Raw genomic sequence first — 24,361 nt, 5'->3', positions numbered from 1 at the left:
TAAGTTGAGGACTATCTGTATTTGATACAGCAAAGACTCAGATGACAAACAAATATTTGATTCCTTTTTAAAAAAAGATTTTAAGAGACATTGATGATTCCTAAATATACCCCAGTATTTCAGGATTTTAAGAATTACTGCTGATTTTTCATTTGTCCTACTTAAATTTCAGTTACCTAAATAAATATCTCCCCTCCATTGGTTTTAATTAGTGCTTTCCTATGTGCTGGGTATGAAGCATCTATTCTCTTTTTATTTATTTTCTGAAACAGCAAATTGAAACCATTGATAACAAATACATAGTAGTTTTCATGCATCGTTGCTCCGACATTCTTTACTTATGGGTCATCTTCACTTCGATTGGATTTTACTGAGTGCTCATCAAAGAATGTCGTCGCAACGATCATAAAATGAACATTCAGGTGAGACCATTTTCTTTGGTATTGATGTGTTTTAAAATAAAACATATTTAGCATATAAATGTTTCATTGATTTATCCTATTTTTTCCTAGAAAAAAGCAAAAGGGCAGGTGTTGTTTGACAAAGTATGTGAGCATCTTAACCTACTGGAAAGGGACTATTTTGGCTTGTTATTCCAAGACCATACAGATCAGAAGGTATGTATTAAATGTGTAAGAATGACATCTAAAAGACACAGAACTTTTGTAATATATGGAAATGTATTACTGAACTTTAAGTCTTTTATAGTCTGGAGCCCAGATTTCTGAGCAGAAAAGGGGGTGACTATAATGCTATCTCTTGCTGTCATATTTTGAACTGAGCAATTTTTCCATCAAGGGGGGTGGAGGAGGAGCACACAACCTGAAACACTTGCGTGTGCAGTTTACAGTAGGGTTTGTGGTTCTATGAGAGTCTAATACCTGATGATCTGAGGTGGAGCTAAGGTGGTGATGCGGCTCTAAATACAGATCAAGTTTCGCTCACTTGCTTGCCGCTCAGCTCCATCCGTGCAGCCCGGTTCCTAACAAGCCACAGACCGATACTGATCCATGGCCTGGGGGTTGGGGATCCCTAGACTAGATGCTGTATGGATATGATCAGCTGAAGGAGAGAATGTTGACTTAAAGCATTTGAACTTCAATTTTCACTTTTCTTTTAAAAATACATTTGCAATAAATAACATCATCATTGTTTGAACAATTAATTAGAATGCAACACTCACTAATAATCTTGTCTTATGGGGGTGAACTTGCATATAAGGTCTGGTAGATGAACATGTTTAACTTTGGCTGCAGAAAAGAACCAGTTGTTCATTACACAGAAATATATAATTTCATTTAACAGAAGATGAGACATAAGAAATATCCTTCATGTTTTCCTGAAGTATTGGAGTTCAGTTTGGTTAAGTGATGATTTGTACAATAGATAAGGAGGCAAGGATCAGATCTGTACAGTTCTAGTCCTGTAGTTTATATCATACAGAGGAGTCTTATGCTTATACTATGCTCTGTTTAGGAGTCTGCCCCTGTCATTGCTATATATGTCAAAAGATGTGATTCCATTTCTCATCAGTTTTTGACTGCAGAAATGATATAAGAACTTTATTATCTCTTTGTTTCCTTAGAAGACAAAGATTGCTTGGTAGGATCTCTTGCTGAGTTTATAGATCAAGTCTTAGGGCCAGTGTTGCTCTCCTATTATTTGTTGGGTGACCTCATTCTAGGCTTCCAGGAAGGCTCAGGAATTTGTAAATGCAATAGTGACCACTTGTAATCTTCACCCCAATATATGTAAATGGTTGTATACTAGATCTTATGTAAATATAATACTCCAATGTATATAAATGGTCATATACTTGTGTTATACAAATCATATACAAATGATCTTGTGTTCATCTAAGATCAGATAATTAACAATCTGGATAAAAATGATATTAATTACCTTGACCCTTTGGCTGTAGTCAGGTGATTTCCTGGTTCAAATAAAATTGACTGTTAACTATGCCCTCCAATGGGCAAACAAATCTAATACAATAGACGGTCTCAGGTGGATCTAGAGAGATTTCCAAAGACACTTAGGGAATATCTCAACAATTTGGCAGCCAGTTCTGTTGCTTTTATAATGAACGACTGGGTACAGGAAGCTTTAATGAGTTTGCTTCTAAGTAGCCTCTCTTTCTTATTAATTCTGACTGTCTCCTTGGTTTATTAAGGAGCTCCAAGAGACAAAGTGACAGTAAATCTGACTGAGTACAAGTTCAGATTTAGACCTACATTGTGATAGTAACTGAAGCGGTTGATGAGCTGTTTCCCGATTGGCTTGTTTAGGGTGGCATCTCCCAGTTTGGGAGAGTGTTATCTTCTACTTGGCAGCTTTGACAGTTTTTCACAGTACTTTGTCAACAAAGTGGCTCAAATTTGCAAGAGGTTGAACTTTTCCTGTGACTATCTAGAGTCTATCCTAGTACCTGGGATAACATGTTGTCATGTTGGCTGGATTCCTTTAAGCTTGTACAGTCTTAGGAAGTAGACGGTATGAGGATTTTACTAGTATTCAGAAGGCAATAAGAAGGTATTTTTAATTTATTTGCAAGAAAAACCTGTGTATCAAATGTTTTCATAGAAAAAAAGTATCTTATACATGAATAATTAATTGTGAAAGCTAGCTTTTCTGCTTTGTAAAGGATTAAATATATTTTATTCTAATTTTAATTGGCATTCTATATTTACAGACAGACTGAACATCAGAACACTTACATGGCTAAGTCTGGCACTGTTATTTTCATGAACTAGCACAGAAAAAACAGTATCTGTAGAAAAATAATTTATAAGGAGGAAAACAGTAGAGGGCAATTTAATCTAAAAGGAAATTCTCTCATATTATCTGCATATTTGAAGAAGCAATTAAATTATCTTTTATGACCATAAAATCTAATATCTTTGAAAAAATGTTGTAGACACTTGAGGTCTTTGTGTTTCTTTCTTTTTTAAAAACATTTTTATGCCCTTTCACTTGCTCAGAAAAGACAGTGATTTATGAAGGAGAAAGAGTTTGTGAACAAACAGCCAGCTCACTAGCAATCCTCAGCTAGAGAGAAAGCCACTGACAGGAAAATATGAGAGATATCTCATTTTCATTTCATAGTCTTCAGTAAAAAAGCAAATAGTTTGCTTGTATATATAGATAATAATTTTACATTGTCAGTTAATATAGGCACAGAGAACATCAGTCTCTGAGTTTTCCATCTGGTTTGCAAATTTATCTCCTTGTTTCTATCTTTGATGTGCATATCCTATCCTGAGGGAAAGAGGAAAAGTCATCTTTCTTGCTTAGCAACTTATCCAAGATAAAAATTATTCCTTATTCATATCTAAATCACACTGGAAAGGAGGGGACAATAAAAAAGCATCAGCACAACACTGCTTTCATCAACATGAACATCTTAAATAAGTCAAAATGATGGAAGTTTTAGATCCTATAGATACCTCTGCCTGCATATAAGTTTAAAACTGCCTCATCAGTCTATGACTTATTTCAAAAAACTGTGTGTCTCCCAAAAATTACACAGAGAGAATTTGAACAATATAGTCAGTTGTCTGACTATTATCTTATTAGTTTCAGGAACATTTTATAATTGTATAGCAAATAGAAATCTTTTACTTTTGCAAAATGAAAGATAACTATTTTGAATACTCAGAGCCTACCATTGATAAGTATTGAAGTATATGGAAATTGGACATTTTTTTTAATGAATGAAAAAATTAACATAAAGGAAAGTTAAAAAAAAAGATGTAATTCAATTTAAATTGTGATCTTTCTCGGAGCCCTCCTGGATTCTCAGATCCTAGCTCAGAGAGCAAATGACAGTAATGGCCAGGAAGGCCTTTGAACAAACTTATCTTGTGTGACAATTGTATCCTTGGCAGGCCATTCTCACAGTCACTCATACCGTAATCACTTCATCCTCGAATCCTGTGAAATGTTCTATATGGTGCTTCCCCTGGAGACTACTCAGATACCATAACTGGAATGTGGCTACACAAGTAGTTATGGATGTTCCTTTTTTGTCCATGTAACATTTCTACTCTACAAGCTACAGAAGACACTAGCCGGTTTCTGGGTGCAGTTCAACATATTGTCTCTTATTGAGCACTGATTCGCCTAGGACTTGGTTATCTGCAGGGCAGTCTTTCTCTTGTCATCTCTTCCTGTTCAATAAAATCTGTAAGGGTTGGCACATTTCATATCCCAATTATAAAGCATTGTGATTTTGTGAGACCTAGGCAATATTTATTTATTTTGTTAAATTTATTTGCCACCCCTCTCACTGTGGGGCTACTCCATGTCTTCTATGTAGCTGTATTATCATGTGAAATATCATTTCCCCTTAGCTTCGTATGACCCCGGTGCTGTTGAGATGTTTAAAGCCGTAGAAGTGTGACTCTTCTAATAGAGATAGGAAGGGTTCATTGATTTACTCACTGGCAGTTTATTGTTTATTGTTAACAATAGTTTTCAGTTGCTGAATTTTCCAAGATGTGGGGACATCTATTACTATCAGTTTTTTTATTTTATTACTTCTGTAGCTGTTTAAATCTTAACATGTAAGGCTTACATTATAAGCCCAAACTTTCTTCAGTGGTTGAGGCAGTTTAGAAATTGATAGATGAAAAATTCTAGGAATATTATATACTGATTTTGAATAAATCAATAATAGTTACACTATAAAACACACATTAAATATTATATTTCTCATTATATGTCATTTCTTTTTTTTAGAATTGGCTTGATACTTCAAAGGAAATCAAGAAGCAAATTCGCAGTAAGTGCTCTGGTCATATCTCTTATTGTCATACTACAGATAGTTCTTGATATATGTCTGTTCATTTAACAATAATCTAGAATTACAATGACCTCAGGAAGGGTGATTTGCAGCCTGTAAAGTATTTCTGGTTGTCACATAATGTTGCATCAATAACCCCCATGTGATTGTGATCGGGATGCTTGGCAACCTGTTCTCACAACTGGTTGCTAAGTCTGCACGATCATGTGATTGCCACTTGCGATCTTTCTTGCTGGATTCCCAAAAAAATCCTTCTCATTGCTGGGAGCTGAACTTTTTCGGTAGGGTTCAGAAATGGAGCTGAACTAGTTATCTTCCAGCCACTGGATTCGGATTTCAGCTTCCTCTTGTTTCTGGGGGATGGCTGAAACAGCTGCCTGCTAAAGGATTTCAGCTCCCCTCTATGAATGGAAGGGAGCTAACTCCTTTGGTGGGGTGTAAAAATGGGGCTGAAATCCTGAGTTTTTCTTTTTCTTTGTTTTTATTGCCTAAATACGAAGAACAGATGTCTCCCTTCTATGCTTTAAGGCTGAGTTTGCACACTTAATTTTGTCAAACCTTCTTATGTAATGTTGCATTTTAAATAAAACGTTTATAATAAAGCTTAACGCATTGTAAGCGTCCCTGAGTCTCCGGAGAAGGGTGGCATATAAATTAAAGCAAAAATAAATAAATAATAATAATAATAAATAAATAATATAATTAAAATTTCAGAAGTTTACAATACTGTATTTACTGTATTTATAAGGATGTTAAAATTAAGATTGTTACTATAGAAATCTTCTTCAGTGTACGCAGTGTTAAATGATCTAGGTCTTTCTAGAATAAGAAGAGTTAGAATAAATCTTTATCAGTATAGTACAGTATTAGGTTCTGGTGAACTTTCCAAGTCATCTGTTAGAAAGGTTCTTAGAAAAATCAGGCTTTTGAAAAGTGAACAGATGCAAATACTTTATCAGTCTGGCACAATACTCCTAAAATCATTTGGTAAAACTGCATAATCTAATCTGGTATTAATAATACAATGTCTGTTAATCCTATTTTGATTTTCATATAAAGAACGCAAGAAATTTTTATCCTCCTTTGTAACTCTTGTGTTTGGAACATACTGATCAAGTTGCCTGTTACCTTACCTTTGGCTAAATACATTTCTTTCATGGTATATTTTAGGTTTTGTTTTTGTTTTTTTGTGAGCATTTTGTAAGAGTTATGAGACTGCTCACAAGGTGTTATACAGACAAATAAACAATATGTACAGTGTCCCTTGTTGTCCATGCTTTTTGCCTCCTTTTTGTATATTTATGCATGTGGAAACTGATGAAAAGGCTTTTGTGCATGTTTATAGTACTTGTTTCACAGCCTCATTATCCACTGTTGTTCATCTGGAACAGAAGCGCTGCAAATGGGTGCCACCTGTACAGTCTGTTTTAATGATTTGCTTGTGTAGCAGCTTCGGAGTTTTAACAATTCATTGTTGCAAAACATTGTTGTTCTGCATCTGTACAGATCATTATCAATACAGGAACCTTAGACAGATCAATCAAATATTTTTAAAGTATTTGCATTATTAGAACAAATATTACTGAAAAATAATGAAATATATACAATTTAGAAAAATAAAAATAAAAAATAGGCATAAAAATATGGAGAGGTGGAGGGAGAAGTGAATGAAATTGGCTTCATTTAATCATTAGCAATGGTTTTCCTCTCTGATAATATTCTGTTTTAGAGATGACCTTCAACTACAATGTCCTCCCATATGCCCTTGGTAAAAACCAAAGGTATAAGTGAACAATTCTAACTTTTTTTTAACAATTCCTCAAATAATCAATCACCAAGAAAAATCAATCTTGAAATAGGCTAACATTTTCAGAATTGGCTGCAGAAGACATCCAATTTATGGAATCTCCTTTTTCTATTTCTCCTGGCTCTGATGGATTGTCATAAGATTTTCTTAAATTGGGCAAAAATTTCTAGGGTTTGGCACCATATAGGTCCATTTCATTTCTTAACATGGACTGTAAACTGTACACTAAACTGTTAGCTAATCAACTGATTATAGGTAAAATTATTCTTATGGATCAATTTGTCTTTATTTCAAGTTGAAATACATCTATCCCATCAATAAATTATTAAACATTATGCAGTATAGTAAAATTAATCTTCCCTAGCTATTTGTTATTTAGATATATTAAAAGTTTTGATTCTCTAGAAATACAATTTTTAAAACAAATATTAATTAAATATAAATTTGTATTAATTACATATAAATATATATTTATGGACCAACTAAAGTTCAGATAAGACTTAATAGTTATGATTCAGATCCCATTACAAATTTAAGAGGTACCAACAGTGTTGCTTTTTAGCCCCTTTGTTATCCAACCTAGCCATAGAAGTGCTGGCAACAGCATTTAGATCCAGTAATCAGATTTGTGGGATGAAAATGGGAGGTAAAACATAGCTTTTAAATCTATTTTCAGATTATATGATTTTGACTCTCTCAAACACTTCTTACTCAGCCAGCTATACTAAGAAGGAGTTAAAGGAATTTGCAGAGGTGCCAGGACAATAAGTTAATTTTCATAAATCACATCTGATGCTTTTTTATACACTCCCAAAAATTCAAAAGTTTCCATACTTTCCATACTTTTAATTATTCCAATTATATAAATATCAGTAATACCCATATAGCTATATATCTATTGATATAAATCTATTAATAAAAAAAATATATACAGTACCAGCATGCAAGAAATTAAGAAAATAGAAATTGGGCTTCAAAATATTTCAGTGTTTTAGATGAATTGCAGCAGTAAAGATGAAGATCCCACATGGCTTAACTTTTTATTTCAATACCTTCCAGTGGTATTTCCAGGACAGGCTTTAAGACTTTGGAGGGGGGTGGGGGGAAGAATACTTTCATGCAAAATAGTTTGAGAGAAATACAAGGATTCGATACAGACCTCAGACACAGGGAGATGCATTAATCTCAAATGGTATGGGCAAAACAATTTAAAATCTGACATATTAGTAATTTTACTAATATGTTAGTATTACAAAAGAGTTTCTCTCCCATCCTTAGTGTCTACATTTTTTCCTATTTGTGGATAAAAATAATGTTTACTTTGAATGTTTTCATTTTTTCTCCCATGTATTCTCTGGGGAATGTGTTAAATGTAGATTTGCCATGGCAGTTCACCTTTAATGTGAAGTTTTACCCACCTGACCCTTCACAATTAACAGAAGAAATCACCAGGTATGCTATTAAGCATTATTGAATGGAAATCCTACATTATTTAGGGTCTCTTGGAAAATCTGTAAAATATTACATTTCATAAGCCTAAAGAAAATGGCCAAATTCAAAAAAAGCTATTAGCTGCTATTGCTTTCCTCTGTGTTTGATTTGTAGTATTTTTCATAAATCTAGTATAGAAATGTATATACAAATAATTACTGCAGATAAATGTCATTTAAGAAAAACTAATTGTCTAATGGCAATTTTTTTTTGTTGAAAAAAGAAGAATAAGTTAAACCAGAAAAGCAACAATATTGAATCCACTGTAGATATTCAAAACATAGATCATAACCCGGGCAAGTCAGGGAGGAAATACTATTGTAACTCTCACATTTCTATGGTTATGGTTAAAAGTGTGTGTGTGTGTGTGTGTGTGTGTGTGTGTGTGTGTGTGTGTGTGTGTAGTTTTAAAAAGTATACTACTTAAAAACTAGTAGTCAGAATAATTGCAGTAAGACTTCACTGATAGTATACCGGTAATTTCCAGCTTTATATGAGAAATAGGTTGTATTTGGGTTTTTTTTTTACAGTTATTAAAATATAACCTTTTTATAATAAATAATTTCTGTGTTTGCAGATTGCTTTTGATGTAGATTTTTAAAGTGTTAAAAATAGAGAAAAATATTAAGCCTTTTGTGGGGAAAATAAAAGGAAGCAGTATTATGAATCTTCGCTAACTTGATTTACATGTATAGTAATAAAGGGAATAGAATAAAAAGAAACAAACAAATAAATAAAATTTGTCAGACAATTATCAATGTTCTTTTTCCTAGGTACTTCCTTTGTTTGCAGCTTCGTCAGGATATTGCTTCTGGACGTCTACCATGCTCTTTTGTGACCCATGCTCTGCTTGGTTCATATACTTTACAAGCTGAACTAGGTGACTTTGATCCTGAGGAGCATGATAGTGGTTACATACAAGAATTCCAGTTTGCACCTAACCAGACAAAAGAGTTGGAGGATAAAGTAGTAGAATTACACAAGACACACAGGTGCGTCATGTTCCAAGTAATTCATTTGTATGTATTTTTGTTTGCTTGTGGCAGATAATGCTCATGCAATTAAAAACAAAAGATATAACCCTAGGCTGTAGTCAGGCATTATGTAATATAACCCTGCCACTCCCTCATAAATAGGTAAATTAATCAAGAGATTGTTATTAATAGCATACAAATAAATAAGGAGAGAAAGGAAAAAATAATGAAAATAATAAACTTCAGTCATTCACTGAAGAAGTAAAAACAAGGGGAGAGAAGAAAATTAGCGTTAGAATAACGTTTTGGGAGAAAGATCCCATAATATTTCCCAGAGGGCAAATCTGCAGTTACGAACCAGTGGTAACAAAGTTTTAATTTGCAGGATACAAGTAAGCACAACAATAAAACATGGAAAAAAGTTCATAGGAACACAGGAATTTAAAAATGCAAGATATTTTTCAGCTTCCATATGGTTATGAAATTATTTCTGAGTACTATTTGGAAATTTTAAAACAAAGATGACTAGAAACTAGGGATTTCTCCCCCGCCCCTCTTGATTACAAAGAAGCTCAACAGTATAAAAAAGATGTTCAATAATGCAGGGAGTACTGTTTGAGGCAAACATCTTTATTATTTCATTAGGATTTTCATAAAAGCAGTAGCCCTGGCTATTCTTCATCTTGAGAGATAATGCAGTTTGAATCCCTCAAGAGCAAGTTTGGTTCTTTTTTTCTTGCTTAAAAAGTAGATGCTCGAAAAACAGCAGGGCATTTCCCTTTATTGTTTGAGCGTTTAAAATTATCAAAATGTTGGTAACCAACTATCAGATATTGATGTAATACTTTTTTTTGGCATGCCTGTTCCAAGTGTGTTTCTACTCCAGTATGTTTTGGTAGTTTTCACAAATGCAAAGACTGGAAACGATTATATTTGAAAATGGACTCTCCTTCAGCATGAATAATACAATGTTTGAGATGTTTAAAATGGATGGGATTCAAAGCAGTGCTACCCCTTGCAAAAACTGGCCATATCTAGAAACAAAATACTGGCTTAAATAGACTATGGTCTGAGTAGCAAGGGTTATGTTTTTATATACTAATAAGAACACAACATAACTTAATATTGATTTTTAATATTTCTTTTCTAAATATTTGCAGGGGTTTGACTCCAGCACAGGCAGATTCCCAATTCATAGAAAATGCCAAGCGGCTATCCATGTATGGAGTGGATTTACATCATGCTAAGGTATTAGTCAACATTTCTATAGAAAATAAAATTTTATTTAGAAAATGTAATAGATTCATGTACTTAAAAATACCTATTGTTCAATATGCATGGTATTGTTGTTTGTGAGGAAAGGAAGAAAGTGGTGTTGCTGGCGCTAAATCAATCTGAAAGGGGATTTGATTAGAATACGGGAAGTAGATATGTGATTAGAATACGGGAAGTAGAATTCCTGGCAGATGTGTGAATCAGCCTAAATCCATCCTTTATCAGAGATGTAATCCTTGATATATTCTATTTCTTCTGCTTGAAAAACAGGGATATTTTGGAGAATAATTTGAAACCCATAGTACATGTTTTTAACATTTTCATTGCATATATGTCATTTTATGCTCGTTTAGGCTTGTTTTAATCAAGAGCTAATCTTCTGAACACCATTCTCTTGTCACATTCTCCCTTATACATTCTCTCTGCCAACATATACAAGCAAATGCAGAATTGCTGCTTCTTCCATGATCATACTATTGGGGAGAAATTACCTTTCCCCAATGCTGCTGCTTCTGTAATAGGGAAGAGAGAAGTGATACTATTTGCAGATAACACCATTTCTAGTCCCAGATTCTGTAAATCAGCTATGTAAATAGTAAATAGTACATTTACTATTACAGGTTTTGGAATTTTGAGATCAGGTAGGGGATGCCAATACTTTAATCAGTGTTTTTTTTTTTCTCGCCAATTTGCTGGCGAAAGTTCTACTGAATCAGAGCCTTTTCCAGCAAGTCATTGAAAAACGTCTATTTCATCCTCTTCTTACCCAGCAAAGAAAACAAATTGCCAGTTTATGTAGCCAGAGCTTTTATTAGCCCATTGCCATTTTAAAAAAAGAAAAGAAAAAAAATCTGGGCACTTGCTCTAAAGCAGGGGTGAAATGCTACTGGTTCACACTAGTTCGGGCGAACCAGTAGTGGTGATGGCAGGTGGTTCGGAGAACCAGTAGCTGTGGCAGTGCGAGCCTCTGCCCACCCACCCGGACGTCGTTATTCCTGGTTTTAATCAGGAAGTAACCTGTTATTGCTTGTGACATGCACACTTCCGAACCGGTAGGGAGGGTAGGTAGATTTCGCCCGTGCTCTAAAGGAATATTTGTGAAGTTGCTATTCACCCAGTACATTTAAAAGTTAGTATATTTTAATTGGTGGTTTTTTTTTTTTTATGTTTGTATTACATGTATTTTTATCGTTCGCTGTTCACCGCCCTGAGTCCCTCAGGAATAGGGCGGTATATAAATTTAATAAATAAATAAATAAATAAAGGACCATTCAAAAGACTATCGTGCTGGCAATTTCACAACTAGGAACTTTTCCTTATTGTTATAAGCATATTGCTACAGTTAGTACAATGGAGGAAATGGGAAAGTAGTGAACGTTCCAAAATGATCTGGAAAAGTAGGTGGGATGAATGAAAATTCCACAGAGAAAGTATTGTACACAACTTTTAGCATATAGGAGTGTGTATATGTTTGCTTTTCCCCTCAAAATTGCATCTATAAAATACTTTATTGTAAAATATTTATTATAAAAAACTTGGGTTCTCCCATGCTTTCGTTTTAAAACAGGATAGGTCTCCTCTACTAATAAGAAGACTACTAGCCAAATATTTGGATAGTTAATGACTTGAAATATTAAGTACAATCTTGCATACTACAAAATTGGATGGAGTAAACAATATATTGTGGATTATTGATCATTAAAGCTTATTAAAGTGTTTTGTTTCCATTCATATGACGGATTTCTATCTTCTGTGTACTGTTTTGATATTCAGTTAGTATATCCAACTTTACATAACAAGGCAATGACATAATTTTACAATATTTCCTTCATTATCAACTGCCTATCTGTCCACTTCTGAAGTATTTTCTTAGATTCAGTATTGTTGCTCAGCTAAATTTCCATGTCTTTTAAGATAATCTTCTCTACTCCTGCTGCTTCATTGTCTGCCTGCCTGTGTGTATTCCTACTGTAATCAGATTGAAATTGCTTTCATTCTTAATTTGATAGGATTCTGAAGGTGTGGATATCATGTTGGGGGTTTGTGCCAATGGGCTACTCATTTACAAAGACAGACTTCGGATAAATCGTTTTGCATGGCCCAAAATTTTGAAGATTTCTTATAAACGCAGTAATTTCTATATTAAAATCAGACCAACTGAAGTAAGTACATGGATATCATGATTTACATATCAGAAATTGTATGAACACATGTCAGGTAGTTCAATAGTTCATAGTGTGATATGTGTCTGCCTGGTAAAGTGTTTTTTTTTTTTTTTTAAATCATACTAGATCTGTTGAAGAGCCATAATGCAAAGCAGCCATAGCTACGCAAAGGCTTCTTTCAGCTGGCGCATGGTGTTCCTGAGATGTTCTCCATATTGAATATGTCTAAAAGCATAATCTCCAACACTTTGATATTTCTAGATTATTTTGTTTTCTTGTTGCTTCATATTTCAGAATCATACACAGTTCGGATCCATAAGTAATCAACAGTAAGATATGTTTTTAAAGCATTTGGTGCTTACCAAGGGTGGTATTCACTTACCTTCGCTACCGGTTCGCAAATGTGAGCGTGCGCGCCTCCTCCACACATTGCCAGAGCCTTCTGCACATGCACAGAGGGTCAAAAACAGGACGTGATGATGGGTGGGCGGAACCTCCTGGCGCTACCGGATCGCACTATCTGGATAGAGTCGGTTGAATTTCACCACTGGTGCTCACTAATAATTCATAAGCAATTAAAAAGATTCCAAATGCCATTCAAAAAAATTGTCCTACAAATTAATTAGTATGGAATCTAATCAATTGTAGACTTGCTTTTTGACACTTACCCAGATGTCTCATTAAATCAGTGCAAAGCTTAATTATACAAAAATGAATGCATGTTTTTTCCTGAACATTAACTATAGTAGGAAATAGAGACACTATCATTTTCATTCTTAATTATGTCAAACCAGTTCCTACTTTGCAGTAATTTTGTCTTGTTTAGAAATAGCTTTTCCATAAATGTTATGGAAAAAACTTCCAAGAAAGCGTTTATTCATCTGTAATCCCCAGGTTACGAACGTTCCCTTAGTGAACATTTGAATTTACGCGATAAGTGTCCCCTAGCATTTGTGAAACTACGAATCTTGCAGCACCACAGTAGTTGTTCCCTCTTTCGAACAATCGCAGAGGCTATGCAGCATTTGTCCTGCACATTGCTAGCCTAAATGGAGCTTCTGAGGGGCAGATCCAGTCCTCCAACGTTCCGTTCAGCCCTCCGCAGGCTTCCTCCGGCCCATTGCAGGCCAAAATGGAGCCTCCGGGGGGGGGGGAGATCTGGCCCTCAGAAACTCCATTTTGGTCGGCAACCTACAAGGAGACTACTTGCTAGATCTTCACAAAGTAAGTGACTGGTGCGGCAGGTTGGGGAGGGGAAGCAATTGTGGGGAGCATGAGGTATTTCAGTGGGTCAGGGAGGTCTTGGGTGATCTTAGGCAGGTGGCCTGTTCCATCAGTAGGCCACCTATGGCCTTTCCCACCCTGAAATACCTCATGTGTACTTAATGAGCCTCACATTCAATTAGCGAATGCATGGGCAAAAGGAAGGAGTGATCTTGTTCAGGGTACGAGATTCACTCCCATAAATCCTCGGGTTACAAATGGAATCGGAAGGCTCCATTACATTCGTAACTCGAGGACTACATGTTTACATTATGTTTGAATTGTAGCCTCTGAATGAGGCATTTGAGCCTCTGGTTTAGAGTTGTTAATTAAATTGCATTCTAACAGATTATGGTGACAATGATGGTGATGATGATGATTTTTATATTTTAACTCAAGGCAGTGAACATATCCAATACTCCTGCCTCTTTTCCCCACAACAACAACAACTGTGTGAAGTGGATTGGACTAAGAGTGGATTGGACTGGCCCAAAGTTACCAGGCCTAGAACTCTCTTGGTTTCTAGGCCAGCACCTTAACTGTAACACCTTAACAGCACCAAGTGACTGAAAATGATTACATTAAGTTTAAGAGTAAATGAAATCAAATGCTAACACGGCTGTCATATGCTCTTCTAAAGTCAGCCGCGTGTCCAGGAGGACACCTAAGTTGCGAGCCCTTTCCGTGGGGGCCAATGACTCGCCCCCAATAGTCAGCAGTGGTATCAGCTGGCTATATCGGGACGCCGGCAGCCACAGCCACTCGGTCTTGGAAGGGTTGAGTCGGAGCCTGTTTCTCCCCATCCAGATCCACACGGCTTCGAGGCACCGGGACATCACTGCAAGGACATCATTGGGGTGGTCTGGGGTGGAGATGTACAGCTGAGTATCATCAGCGTAAATATGGCACTGCACCCCAAAACCAGGGATGAGCTCACCCAGCGGCTTCACATAAATGTTGAACAGAAGAGGTGAGAGGACCGACCACTGCGGCACCCCACAAATAAGGTGTCTTGAAGTCGATTTCTGCCCTCCTGCCAACACAGACTGCGACCGGTCAGAGAGATTTAGCGCAAACAGTATTCAAAAATTGTATTAATCTGATTGTATTCATTTTTTTCAGCTGGAACAGTTTGAGAGTACTATTGGCTTTAAGCTGCCAAATCATAGGGCTGCAAAACGGTTATGGAAGGTTTGTGTGGAGCATCATACTTTTTATAGGTAAAATTTACATTTTTAATTAGTGGGTTATGGGATTTCAATGGCTTTTATGTTCTTGAGGAAGTTTTAAATATGAAAAGAGCTTTTGATAAATGAGCTTTCTTTTAGCCTGTGACAAAATACACATTCCTTATAAGTACCTTTCAGTTGTGTGTGTCCCATATGTAGTTTGATTTGGTTCTAATTTATTTCCTTGGTCTATCATGACATGGTATTAATAGTGTAAAATTCTTTGTTTTGCGAACCTATTAAAAATAACAAAACAAAAGGCCCCTAGCTTTTTTCCTCAAGCTATATGCTGGATTTTTCTCCTAAAATATTGTTATGATACAATAAATGATAAATTGATTATTTCTTTAGTCATCTGTAATATGATACAATGGGCCCCATCATGGTTGTTTGCAAAATGTTTATGCTAGGCAATCTGTAACATATTGATAGATACCTAGGGCATCAGTAGTAAAAAATAGACAATAAATGACTCAATAAATAGAATGAAAGGGTTCTGGTAAAAATAGATTTTTGTTTTGAATCCTAATATTCTCCCATCTTTAAGCCACATTTCTTCAGTATTGTTTGCCTTCATTATAGTAGATCCTCTATGCTTCCGTTGATAAAATGTAGGCTGCAATAACTTAGCTATGGTAATATAGAATATTTTGTTAGAGGGAATTTGCCATAGAAAGAATTTTGAGGGAAAACAATACTGCCTTATTATTCCAGTTCTCCCTGCAGACAGAAAGTGCTGCTGCTGTTCATTGGCTTTTTGACCTGCAAACCACGTCTACTTTTTGCTTTCCAGTGAAAGCTTCAGCAGACAAATGATTGGACTCAAGAACTAGATTTATCTCAGGCTTCTTTTCCCTTCTACTGGGAATTCAATTTTACCTGCTATTTGTTTTTCTTACCTTTTCTTACCTAAAAATGCTAGCTTGTCCAGTTTACTTTTACTTTTAATTAATAATTAAAATCATTCACATTTACACTCTATAGCCTGCTTGCAATTTAAATCATTGGGGTTTGATTATACATTTTATGGAAGACTGCCGTTATATATGATCAACAACTCCGAAGCACAAAATGCAACACATGTGTTTGTAGGAGCTAAGTGATCATGTTAAGCTTATTTGCTACATCTGTTCTACAGGAGTTAGGTTGTTTTCATTCTAACTTAAGGAGCTAGTTTTAGCCTCTAAAACCTTAAGTGGTTTAAGCCAAGGTTATCTGAAAGAGCATGCCTATCGATATCAAACTGCCCAGCATATGGGGCTCTGTTTTCATTCATTCCTGAAAATGATTTCACTGGGGAGGAAAATTGAATGGTGCTGGGTGATTGCAACTCCAGCTGTGTGCAAATAAAAATCAGTATCTGCATTTGTGCATTCTGTTGATTAGAATATCATTGTGTTGTATTTAAAAGCCTGCTCAAGGTGGCAGAAAATACTGGGATCTTGAAAGCATTAATGCTAAAGATTTTTTGATTCAATCCTTATACAAGAATAATCCAGAAATCAACAAAGTTTTATTAGAGGTGGAAGACAGAAAAAAACCCTAACATAGGAAAAAGAAGAGTGAACTGCACAAAATGCAGAAAACTTATTGTCATGTATTAGTATCTTCTGGCATCACCATTTTAATTATGGCATTGACAGACTTGAAATTTGTCAGAAAAATATTCTAGAATGATTTTCTTCCCTTTGGAAACATTGGTAATCTTTTATTGGAAAGAAGCAAGGCTCTGCAAGAAATGACTTGGTATGGAAGAGAAGTTGATGCTCTTTATGAGGCTTTAACAGATCTAACGGATCCTAAATAATTTATTTTGCATTCCGTTTATTATCAGGTAGTTTTTATAGCTGTTACATTATACTTACATATTACTTGAATTCTGGATTGAAAATATGTCCTTCTGAGATTGCATACCTTTTTCCAGAATGGCCCATTTTGTGCCTGAATCTACATTTTTAATAGTATAAAAGATCTTTAGGATTATATTAATGCTAAAGATTACATTAATCCTAGTTAAATTGTGGCTTACTGACAAAATTGCGACCAACAACTCCATCACTAAATGAAGTGATCGCTAGGAGGAAAATCATGTGATTGGACTGTGCTTTCATTTGTCCATCCCCGTCCCCCAACTCCAAATTGGAGGTCACTCTAGAGGTGCTGGGAGAACTTTCACAAAATTGACCAGACTAATCAGTTTCACACTTTCAGTTTTTGTTTGTTTTGGAATGCTCATCGCAGCAATGGGATAATTAGTAAGAAGTAAATTAATGTTTGTATTTATTTTCATTGGAGGGTAAGGAATTACAAGAGAGTAAAGAGGCACATGATGTGGAATGCACATTGGAAGTAGTGCACTGATGCCAGCATATTATGCAAACATCCTGATTTATTTCCCACTCTCCAATCTCTCTGTTTTGCAGGGTCAGGAACAGGTGAGATTGCCTACAGAAATTGATGTTTTTTCCTTCTCCCTCTTGCGGATCAGAGAGCTTGGAGTAAGGGATTATAAGAGAATAAGCCGGCACATTATGGGGAATTGTGACATGCTCACAACTGCCAATGCCACTACATTGCTTTCAATGCATGCCTTCTTACTCTGTTGTAATCCCATCCTCTCAATCTTTGCTCTGCAAGGAGGAAAAAACAAGTCAGGCACAGGATAGCACTGAACGCAATGGTGGTCACATGCATGAGAGATGCTGCATAGGTTGTAAATGTAGGCATTACTCTTGAACTTATATTTTTTTCAGAACCGTTGTAATTTCAGTCACTGAACACAGCAATTGGTGAGGACTATCTGTATTCAATCTAGTGACTGATTAATGCTTTGGATTATAATCCTTAAAAATCTGTATATCAGTTCTAATCTTTTTCCCCCTGAAAATAATTAACATGAGGTATAAGCTTACTGATACTAGTGTGCAATCTACCTGTAGAAACTGCTTTCCAGACAATACATAAAGAAATGTTCATAATAGGAGTCTTACTGCTACAACATATTAGGGCAGAAATCTTGGTTTTCTAACTTTAGATGCTATTGAATTACAACTTTCATCATACCACATATTTAGCTGGCAGGGGCTGCTCAGAGTTGTATTTCAGAACCTGCGAAGATTTTAAGATTTTATAGCCCTAAATAAACTACTTTGGTCCTAGATCAGGGGTGGGCTCTACTCATCTTTACTACCGGTTCACAATGGGGCCGCACACATGCGCAGAAGCGTTCTGATGATGTTGGGGTCAGTGGATGGAGCTCCCTCCGGATTTACTATTGGTTCTATAGAACGGGTTCGAATCGGGGGCAACCCACCATTGTCCTAGATGATGTAAAAATGACTTTCCACGAGGCAATGATTAGCAAGCGAAGATGGATAAGGCTGCTGATGGGATCAGGGATATCAATGGAATGGCCTAGGAAGAGCTTCTCTCACTTGTGGACATGCCAGATACTTATCTATAAAGCCACTAACAATTGTGATTCAATTGTACCAAATTTAATTCTGAAGCACCAAATTACACTTTGCTTTAGTTTGAAGCCTGCATTAAGAAAAATGTGTTCTAAAATCAAAGAGAAACTAAGAATTTGTAGGAGTTTAGCAGTTAATAAACTGCATCAGTGTTACAGTCTGTTTTGGAGCCTTGTATGCATTTTTTTAAATGTACACACACCAGCAAAATGTTGGAAGTGGTTAACTTTTTAATAAAATAAATGCATAGTGTGTGTCCTATCTCAAGCTGTATATGTAACAAAAGTGTTCTTAATGAAAGCTTAGTATCTATGGTAGTTATTATGGTCACCCAACCAAACAGGAACTACTCTTAATTTCCCCTCCATGCAGATTTTTATGCCTGTTTTCTGTGACAACCTGTGAGATTTCAAGGACTTTTTCTGTGATGGCCCAATCATTTTCTAATGACCTTTCCTACAAGCAATACAAAGTCTTGTCTTTAAAGTACTATATTAGTTATCTTCAGCTAATGTAGATTTTTGGGTTTTTTTAACTGAACAGTGTTCTTTGTTGGTTAATGAATTGAAAATTAATGTCTTTAAAATTTCTGGTTTTTCTGTAGTGATATTTTTTATTTATTTTTTTGGTGACATTTTCACATTGAACATCTTATATAAAGAAACACCCAAGCATTTTTCATTCTTACTCTGAATAGAGACAAAAGCTTGTTTCTAACAATGCCAATTGTTCTAGGTCCCCCACTATTTTATATTGCCTTCTTATAACTGAAGCCATTATGCAGAAAATCCAAAGAAGTTCAAATCTTGATCTAACAGTATTAAACTCATAATTTCTTTTAGAAAAAAATAAAAAATATAAAAAAATAAAACTGGAAAATGATCTACTAGGCCATTGCTGTGACTAAAATCACTCATATTAACTTGGAGTAAGACACCAGCTGGGCAAATCCAGCTGAGATAACAAGTTTATTTCTGGAATTATCTGGATTGTTTTCAGCATATGCCAGCTAAGAAAATAAGGCAGTGTCATCTGCATAGTTAGTATAGCAATCTGTTGATTAGTTCCTTGCTCTACCAGTTGGTGAAAGCAGCCAGGGAACTGATAGGAACTGGATGTAGATAGTGGTACATGCCCTCCATCTTGAAAGAGGTGATGGTAATAACATGTCGTCCTTGAGTAATCATCATTTAATCCAACTATTTTATAAAACTGTTGACAACTTTGGATTGCCCTGGATGAAATAGGCTGTGTATGGGATACTACAGTATATGTTATTTATTCATTTAGTTTGTTATTTATTTATTGGAGTTTGTATTACTGTCCAGCTCTATTAATGAGGTTCACGTAAAAAAGTAACAGTAACAACGAAACAGGATTTATTTATTCAATTTGTATAGCCACCCATCTCACATTTGTGACTCAGTTCACACAGTTAAAAACAACCAAAGAACACAATCAGTAAAATTCAGGAAAGCAGTAAAAACCCAGCAGCCTTTAAAATCAAATAAAAAGCCTAATTAAAAACCAAAATTGAAACCGAAAACCCAGAAAGCAGGCAAGTACAAGTTATGGATCAATCAATATAAACAGCTAGCAGTCTCCAAACTATAACCAGATCCCAGCCCATTGACACAACCATATTTTTAGAGCATTTCAAAGGGTAAACAAGGTTGGGGCGAGTCTAACCTCCAGGGGAGGATATTCCAAAAGACAGGCACTGTGGCAGAAAAGGCTCTCCTCCAGAGTTCTGTCAGATGATATTCCTTAATTGATGTGAGCCATAACCTGCCCTTTCTGCTTGCCATGATGAGATGGGTAGATGTAACAGAGGAGAAGTAGTCTCAAAAATAACCGAGCCCCATGACATTTAGGTCTTTATAACCAGCACCTTAAATTGAAGCTGGAAGCAGACTGGCACACAATGCAGCTCATGGAGCATAGGCTTAATATGCACTGAAGCTTCTGGATGTTTTTCAAGGGCAGCCCCACTTAAGGTAATCCATTTGGGAGCTGATGAGGGCCTACATGAGAGTAGAACCTCCCAGTTCAGGAACAGGTACAAGTGGTATATAACATGAAGCTGTGCAAAGGTATCTGGGCCATGATTGCTAACTCTTCTTTAAGTAGGAATCATGTGTCCAGAAAATTCCTTAAATTGTGCACAGTTTGCTTGGGGTAGTGCAACACATCCAGCTTCAGAAATGGTAAGCCCCCAGAACCTAAGGGCCCAGAAGCCACTCAGTCTTGCTAGGGTTGAGCTGAAGCTTGTTCCCCACCCGAATTCCCACAATCTCAGAGTTATAATGTGTGCCAGTTGTGGCCTTTCTTGAATCAAGAGGCTTTACTCACAGTCACTCATGCCTGTGTTACTTCACAGCAGAGGATTACTGCAATGCGTTTTCATGGGATTAACTCTAAAGATCATCCTTGAAGTTTCAGCTAGTGTAATTATGTCTGTTCTAAGATTTACCCATATAATACTATTATTGCTGCCAGTTAAGGTGCTGGTTGTCATCTTTAAATCTGAAATGGTTCAGGACTGGGATACCCCTGCGGCTGCCTTCTCTGAATTGAATATGGTTGTTTAGTGCAAGATGGGAGTGTGAACTTGATAGTTCTACCATGGAAGGAGTGCTATCTTCAGGGGGCCCAGGCTCAAGTGTATTCAGCAATGATCCTCTTTCTTGGGAATAACTTACTCCCAAGATATTTGAATGAAACTATCCTTATTACATTGATAGGGAGCCATAACAAAATGATCCTTCAGAAATGCATTTTTAGACTGTTAAGATCATGTTGTCTGCAAATGGTGGCCATTAGATTAATTACAATTGTATTCTTATTTTTTATAAGCCTCATGGTCTTCCAATGAAATGGCATGTAAACTATAATAATTATGATTAAGACAACTTTCATCTTCATGTGCTCCTTGAATACTGTAGCACCAAATAAGAGCAGTCTCTGAGGAGAGGGGATTAAAAAATACTGTTTTGTTACTGGCATTAGTTTCATTTAAACTCAAAGATTTTATGCAGGTGTCTTTGAAATAAATAGTAATTCATATTACATTTTCCAACGAATGATGTATATTCATGGTATGCTTCTGAGGAGCTGGCATGCAAAAGAATGCAGCAGTTCCAACTGTCATTAATTTAAATGGCTTAATCCAAGAGTGTCAACTTCCTTCATGATAGTTAGGGTTAGAGTTTGCCTCTTATTTTCTTCTCTCACTTGATTACCTTTTATACATTTAAATACAGACCTTCTAAAACATACTTTCTCTGTAATACTAAAATAGCCTTGTACTGTACTTAAGTCCTAGGATTCTTGCTAGGAACAAGAAATTGAATATAGAAAAATAGGGAATGTGGTAGAAAAGAAACTGTATGACCACTCAGTCCATTCTCTAAAATGGGTGTCAAACTCAATTTCATTGAGTGCCACATCAGGTTTGTGTTTGACCTTGGGGGGCCAGTATGGGCATGGCCAGGCTGGGGGTGACCAGCTTGATTTCACTCATGTCGGGGGCGCCTGTGGTGGCTAGAGCGCTCTGCAGTGGAAATGGGCTCCCAAGCTCTGTTTCAGCTGCAACGGCCTCCTGCAACCCTCTGCCAGCAAAAGGAGTGTTGGAAGTGCCACCTGCAGCCCTCGCAAGCTCCATTTTCAGCTGCGACGGCCTCCTGCAACTATCTGCCAGGAAAAATGAAGCTTGGGAGTGCCGCCCATGGCTCTCACAAGCTCCGTTTTTGGCTGTAATGGTCTCCTGCAAACCTCTGCCAGCGAAAACGGAGCGCGGGAGGGCCGCACACAGCCCTCCCCAGCTCTGTTTTCGCTGGAAGAGGCTCTGAGAGCCAGTCCTTTGCTGTTTCCAGGGCAGCCCCACGGGCCAGATCTAAGCTACCCATGAGCTGGAACCCGGACCTTTGGCCTTGAATTTGATACCCCTGCTCTAAAATATGAAGACTGCCATTGGAAAATATTTTTTGTCTGTGTTTCATAATCCTCTAGGATGCTGGCTGGAGAATTCTGGGAGCTGAAGTCCACATATCTTAAAATTGCCAATTTTGAAAAATACTGTTCTAGCACAAGGTTTTTGAAACTATGTCTCATGTAATTCTAGATTTCCACAAAAACCTGATAGATTCTATAAGAGACCTAAGGGGAGAAATTCACTCATATGCTGCCAGTTTTTTCACTCTAGCTTTGTCTTGATCTGGGGTTCCAGTGTTTTCCTTTCATTATTTTCCTTTCTTTTCCTTTCATTCCATGGCTTAAAAGCATTCGAAATCTTGCTCTCAGCAGATGAATTACAATTTTTGGCAGGTACTTTATAATAAAATGTCATCCTTGTCATAAAAAAAATAAAATATGACATATGGACAAAAGACAATATTAAAGAAGGGAATATTTTCAGAAATGTACAGACTTTTATAATTCCTAGAAATCAGTTGATATAATTTATTAAAGAAAAAAGGAAGTATTGTGTTTAGTGACTATCCTTTTACAGTCTGGAAATGACCTTGTTCATTTTTTCATGGTTGTAGGCTTGTATCACCAGAACAGCCTCCAAAAGCCAAATTTCTGACACTGGGCTCCAAGTTCCGTTACAGTGGACGTACCCAAGCACAAACACGCCAGGCTAGCAATCTCATAGATAGACCTGCCCCATACTTTGAACGGACCTCAAGCAAACGAATCTCCAGGAGTCTTGATGGTGGTAAGAGCTGGACAGAAACTATAGTGACTTTCTTATTTATTACTTATAAAAGAATCTTATACATTGGAATAGTGATAACCCTGTTTGTCCTTTAGCTTTCATGAAGTAAGTACATTTTTCAAAGGTCTTGCCAAACCTGTTTTTTAAGATAGAAATGCTACTTTTTCAGTAGAAATGCTACTTTTTTCAGTATATAATAGATTGGATTGGATTTAAAAATGTATTGAAGAACTGCTCCGTAGAAATTGTTGCTAGTTCCTTTTGCAGAACTGTAAATGTCAAACTATTTGTCCATAGTTTATTTAAAGCCAAGTATCTCATCCAAATTCAAAAAGGTGGATTGAGGACCCAGATTGTGGGAGCAATAAGCTGACTTTGTATAAATATACAAAAGTATGAAGGCTATTGCTTAACGCATTGTAAGCCGCCCTGAGTCTCCGGAGAAGGGCAGCATATAAATTAAAGCCAAAAAAAAAATAAAAAAATCAAAATTAATTGGAGAATATGGCCCAGATTAATTTATTTTTGTTCTATGTATGGATTGACCAAACATACCACAGGCAGTAGTTCATAAACTGCCATTTGTGTGAGGAGCATTAGACATTGGACTAGAACATTCAGCAGTAAATCAAAAGCTTACCTACCGTATTTTCCGGCGTATAAGACGACTGGGCGTATAAGACGACCCCCAACTTTTCCTGTTAAAATATAGGGTTTGGGCTATACTCGCCATATAAGACCACCCCTCTTCCAAAGCACACCAAATAAAAATTAAAAAACATCAACTGGCTCACCTACAATGTAAAAGCAGTTGTGCTAGTCCCAAAATGGCCCCTGCAACAAGCAGGAACCTCACACAGCCACAAAAAGCCCCCCAAAAAACTTTCACACTCTACACACACACAACACAACTGGCTCACCCACAATGTAAAAGCAGCTGTGCTAGACCCAAAATGGTCCCTGCAACAAGCAGGAACCTCACACAGCCACAAAAAGTCCAAAAAACCAACTTTCACACTTTACACACACAAAATTCCACATACAGCTTTGTGAGATTTTGTGTGTTTGTGTAGTTAGAGTGAATCACTACAGAAACACACTAAATCTCAGAAAGCTGCACAAATATTATTTTATTTTATTTTATTTTTATTGTTATATGAAAG

General features: G+C 36.3%; 1 protein-coding gene across 24 annotated transcripts in view; it reads left to right on the top strand.

The window, feature by feature from the left end:
- Nucleotides 1-24,361, top strand: part of EPB41L2 (erythrocyte membrane protein band 4.1 like 2) — an 85,873-nt gene that overhangs the window by 38,712 nt on the left and 22,800 nt on the right. For all 24 annotated transcript variants that reach the window (XM_087887073.1, XM_087887061.1, XM_087887029.1 and 21 more), the window contains exons 4-11: nucleotides 513-617; nucleotides 4,741-4,783; nucleotides 7,988-8,063; nucleotides 8,876-9,094; nucleotides 10,237-10,324; nucleotides 12,361-12,513; nucleotides 14,902-14,999; nucleotides 23,026-23,198. In XM_087887073.1, the coding sequence (XP_087743199.1) occupies nucleotides 513-617; nucleotides 4,741-4,783; nucleotides 7,988-8,063; nucleotides 8,876-9,094; nucleotides 10,237-10,324; nucleotides 12,361-12,513; nucleotides 14,902-14,999; nucleotides 23,026-23,198 (955 nt within the window). The remainder of the gene's footprint in view (nucleotides 1-512; nucleotides 618-4,740; nucleotides 4,784-7,987; nucleotides 8,064-8,875; nucleotides 9,095-10,236; nucleotides 10,325-12,360; nucleotides 12,514-14,901; nucleotides 15,000-23,025; nucleotides 23,199-24,361) is intronic.

This window comes from Pantherophis guttatus, chromosome 1, assembly GCF_059756535.1.
Source record: "Pantherophis guttatus breed Tessera chromosome 1, ASM5975653v1, whole genome shotgun sequence".
Classification (NCBI taxonomy): domain Eukaryota; kingdom Metazoa; phylum Chordata; class Lepidosauria; order Squamata; family Colubridae; genus Pantherophis; species Pantherophis guttatus.
Note: the sequence above shows the minus strand (reverse complement) of the source record. Positions and strands in the feature narration are given on the sequence as shown.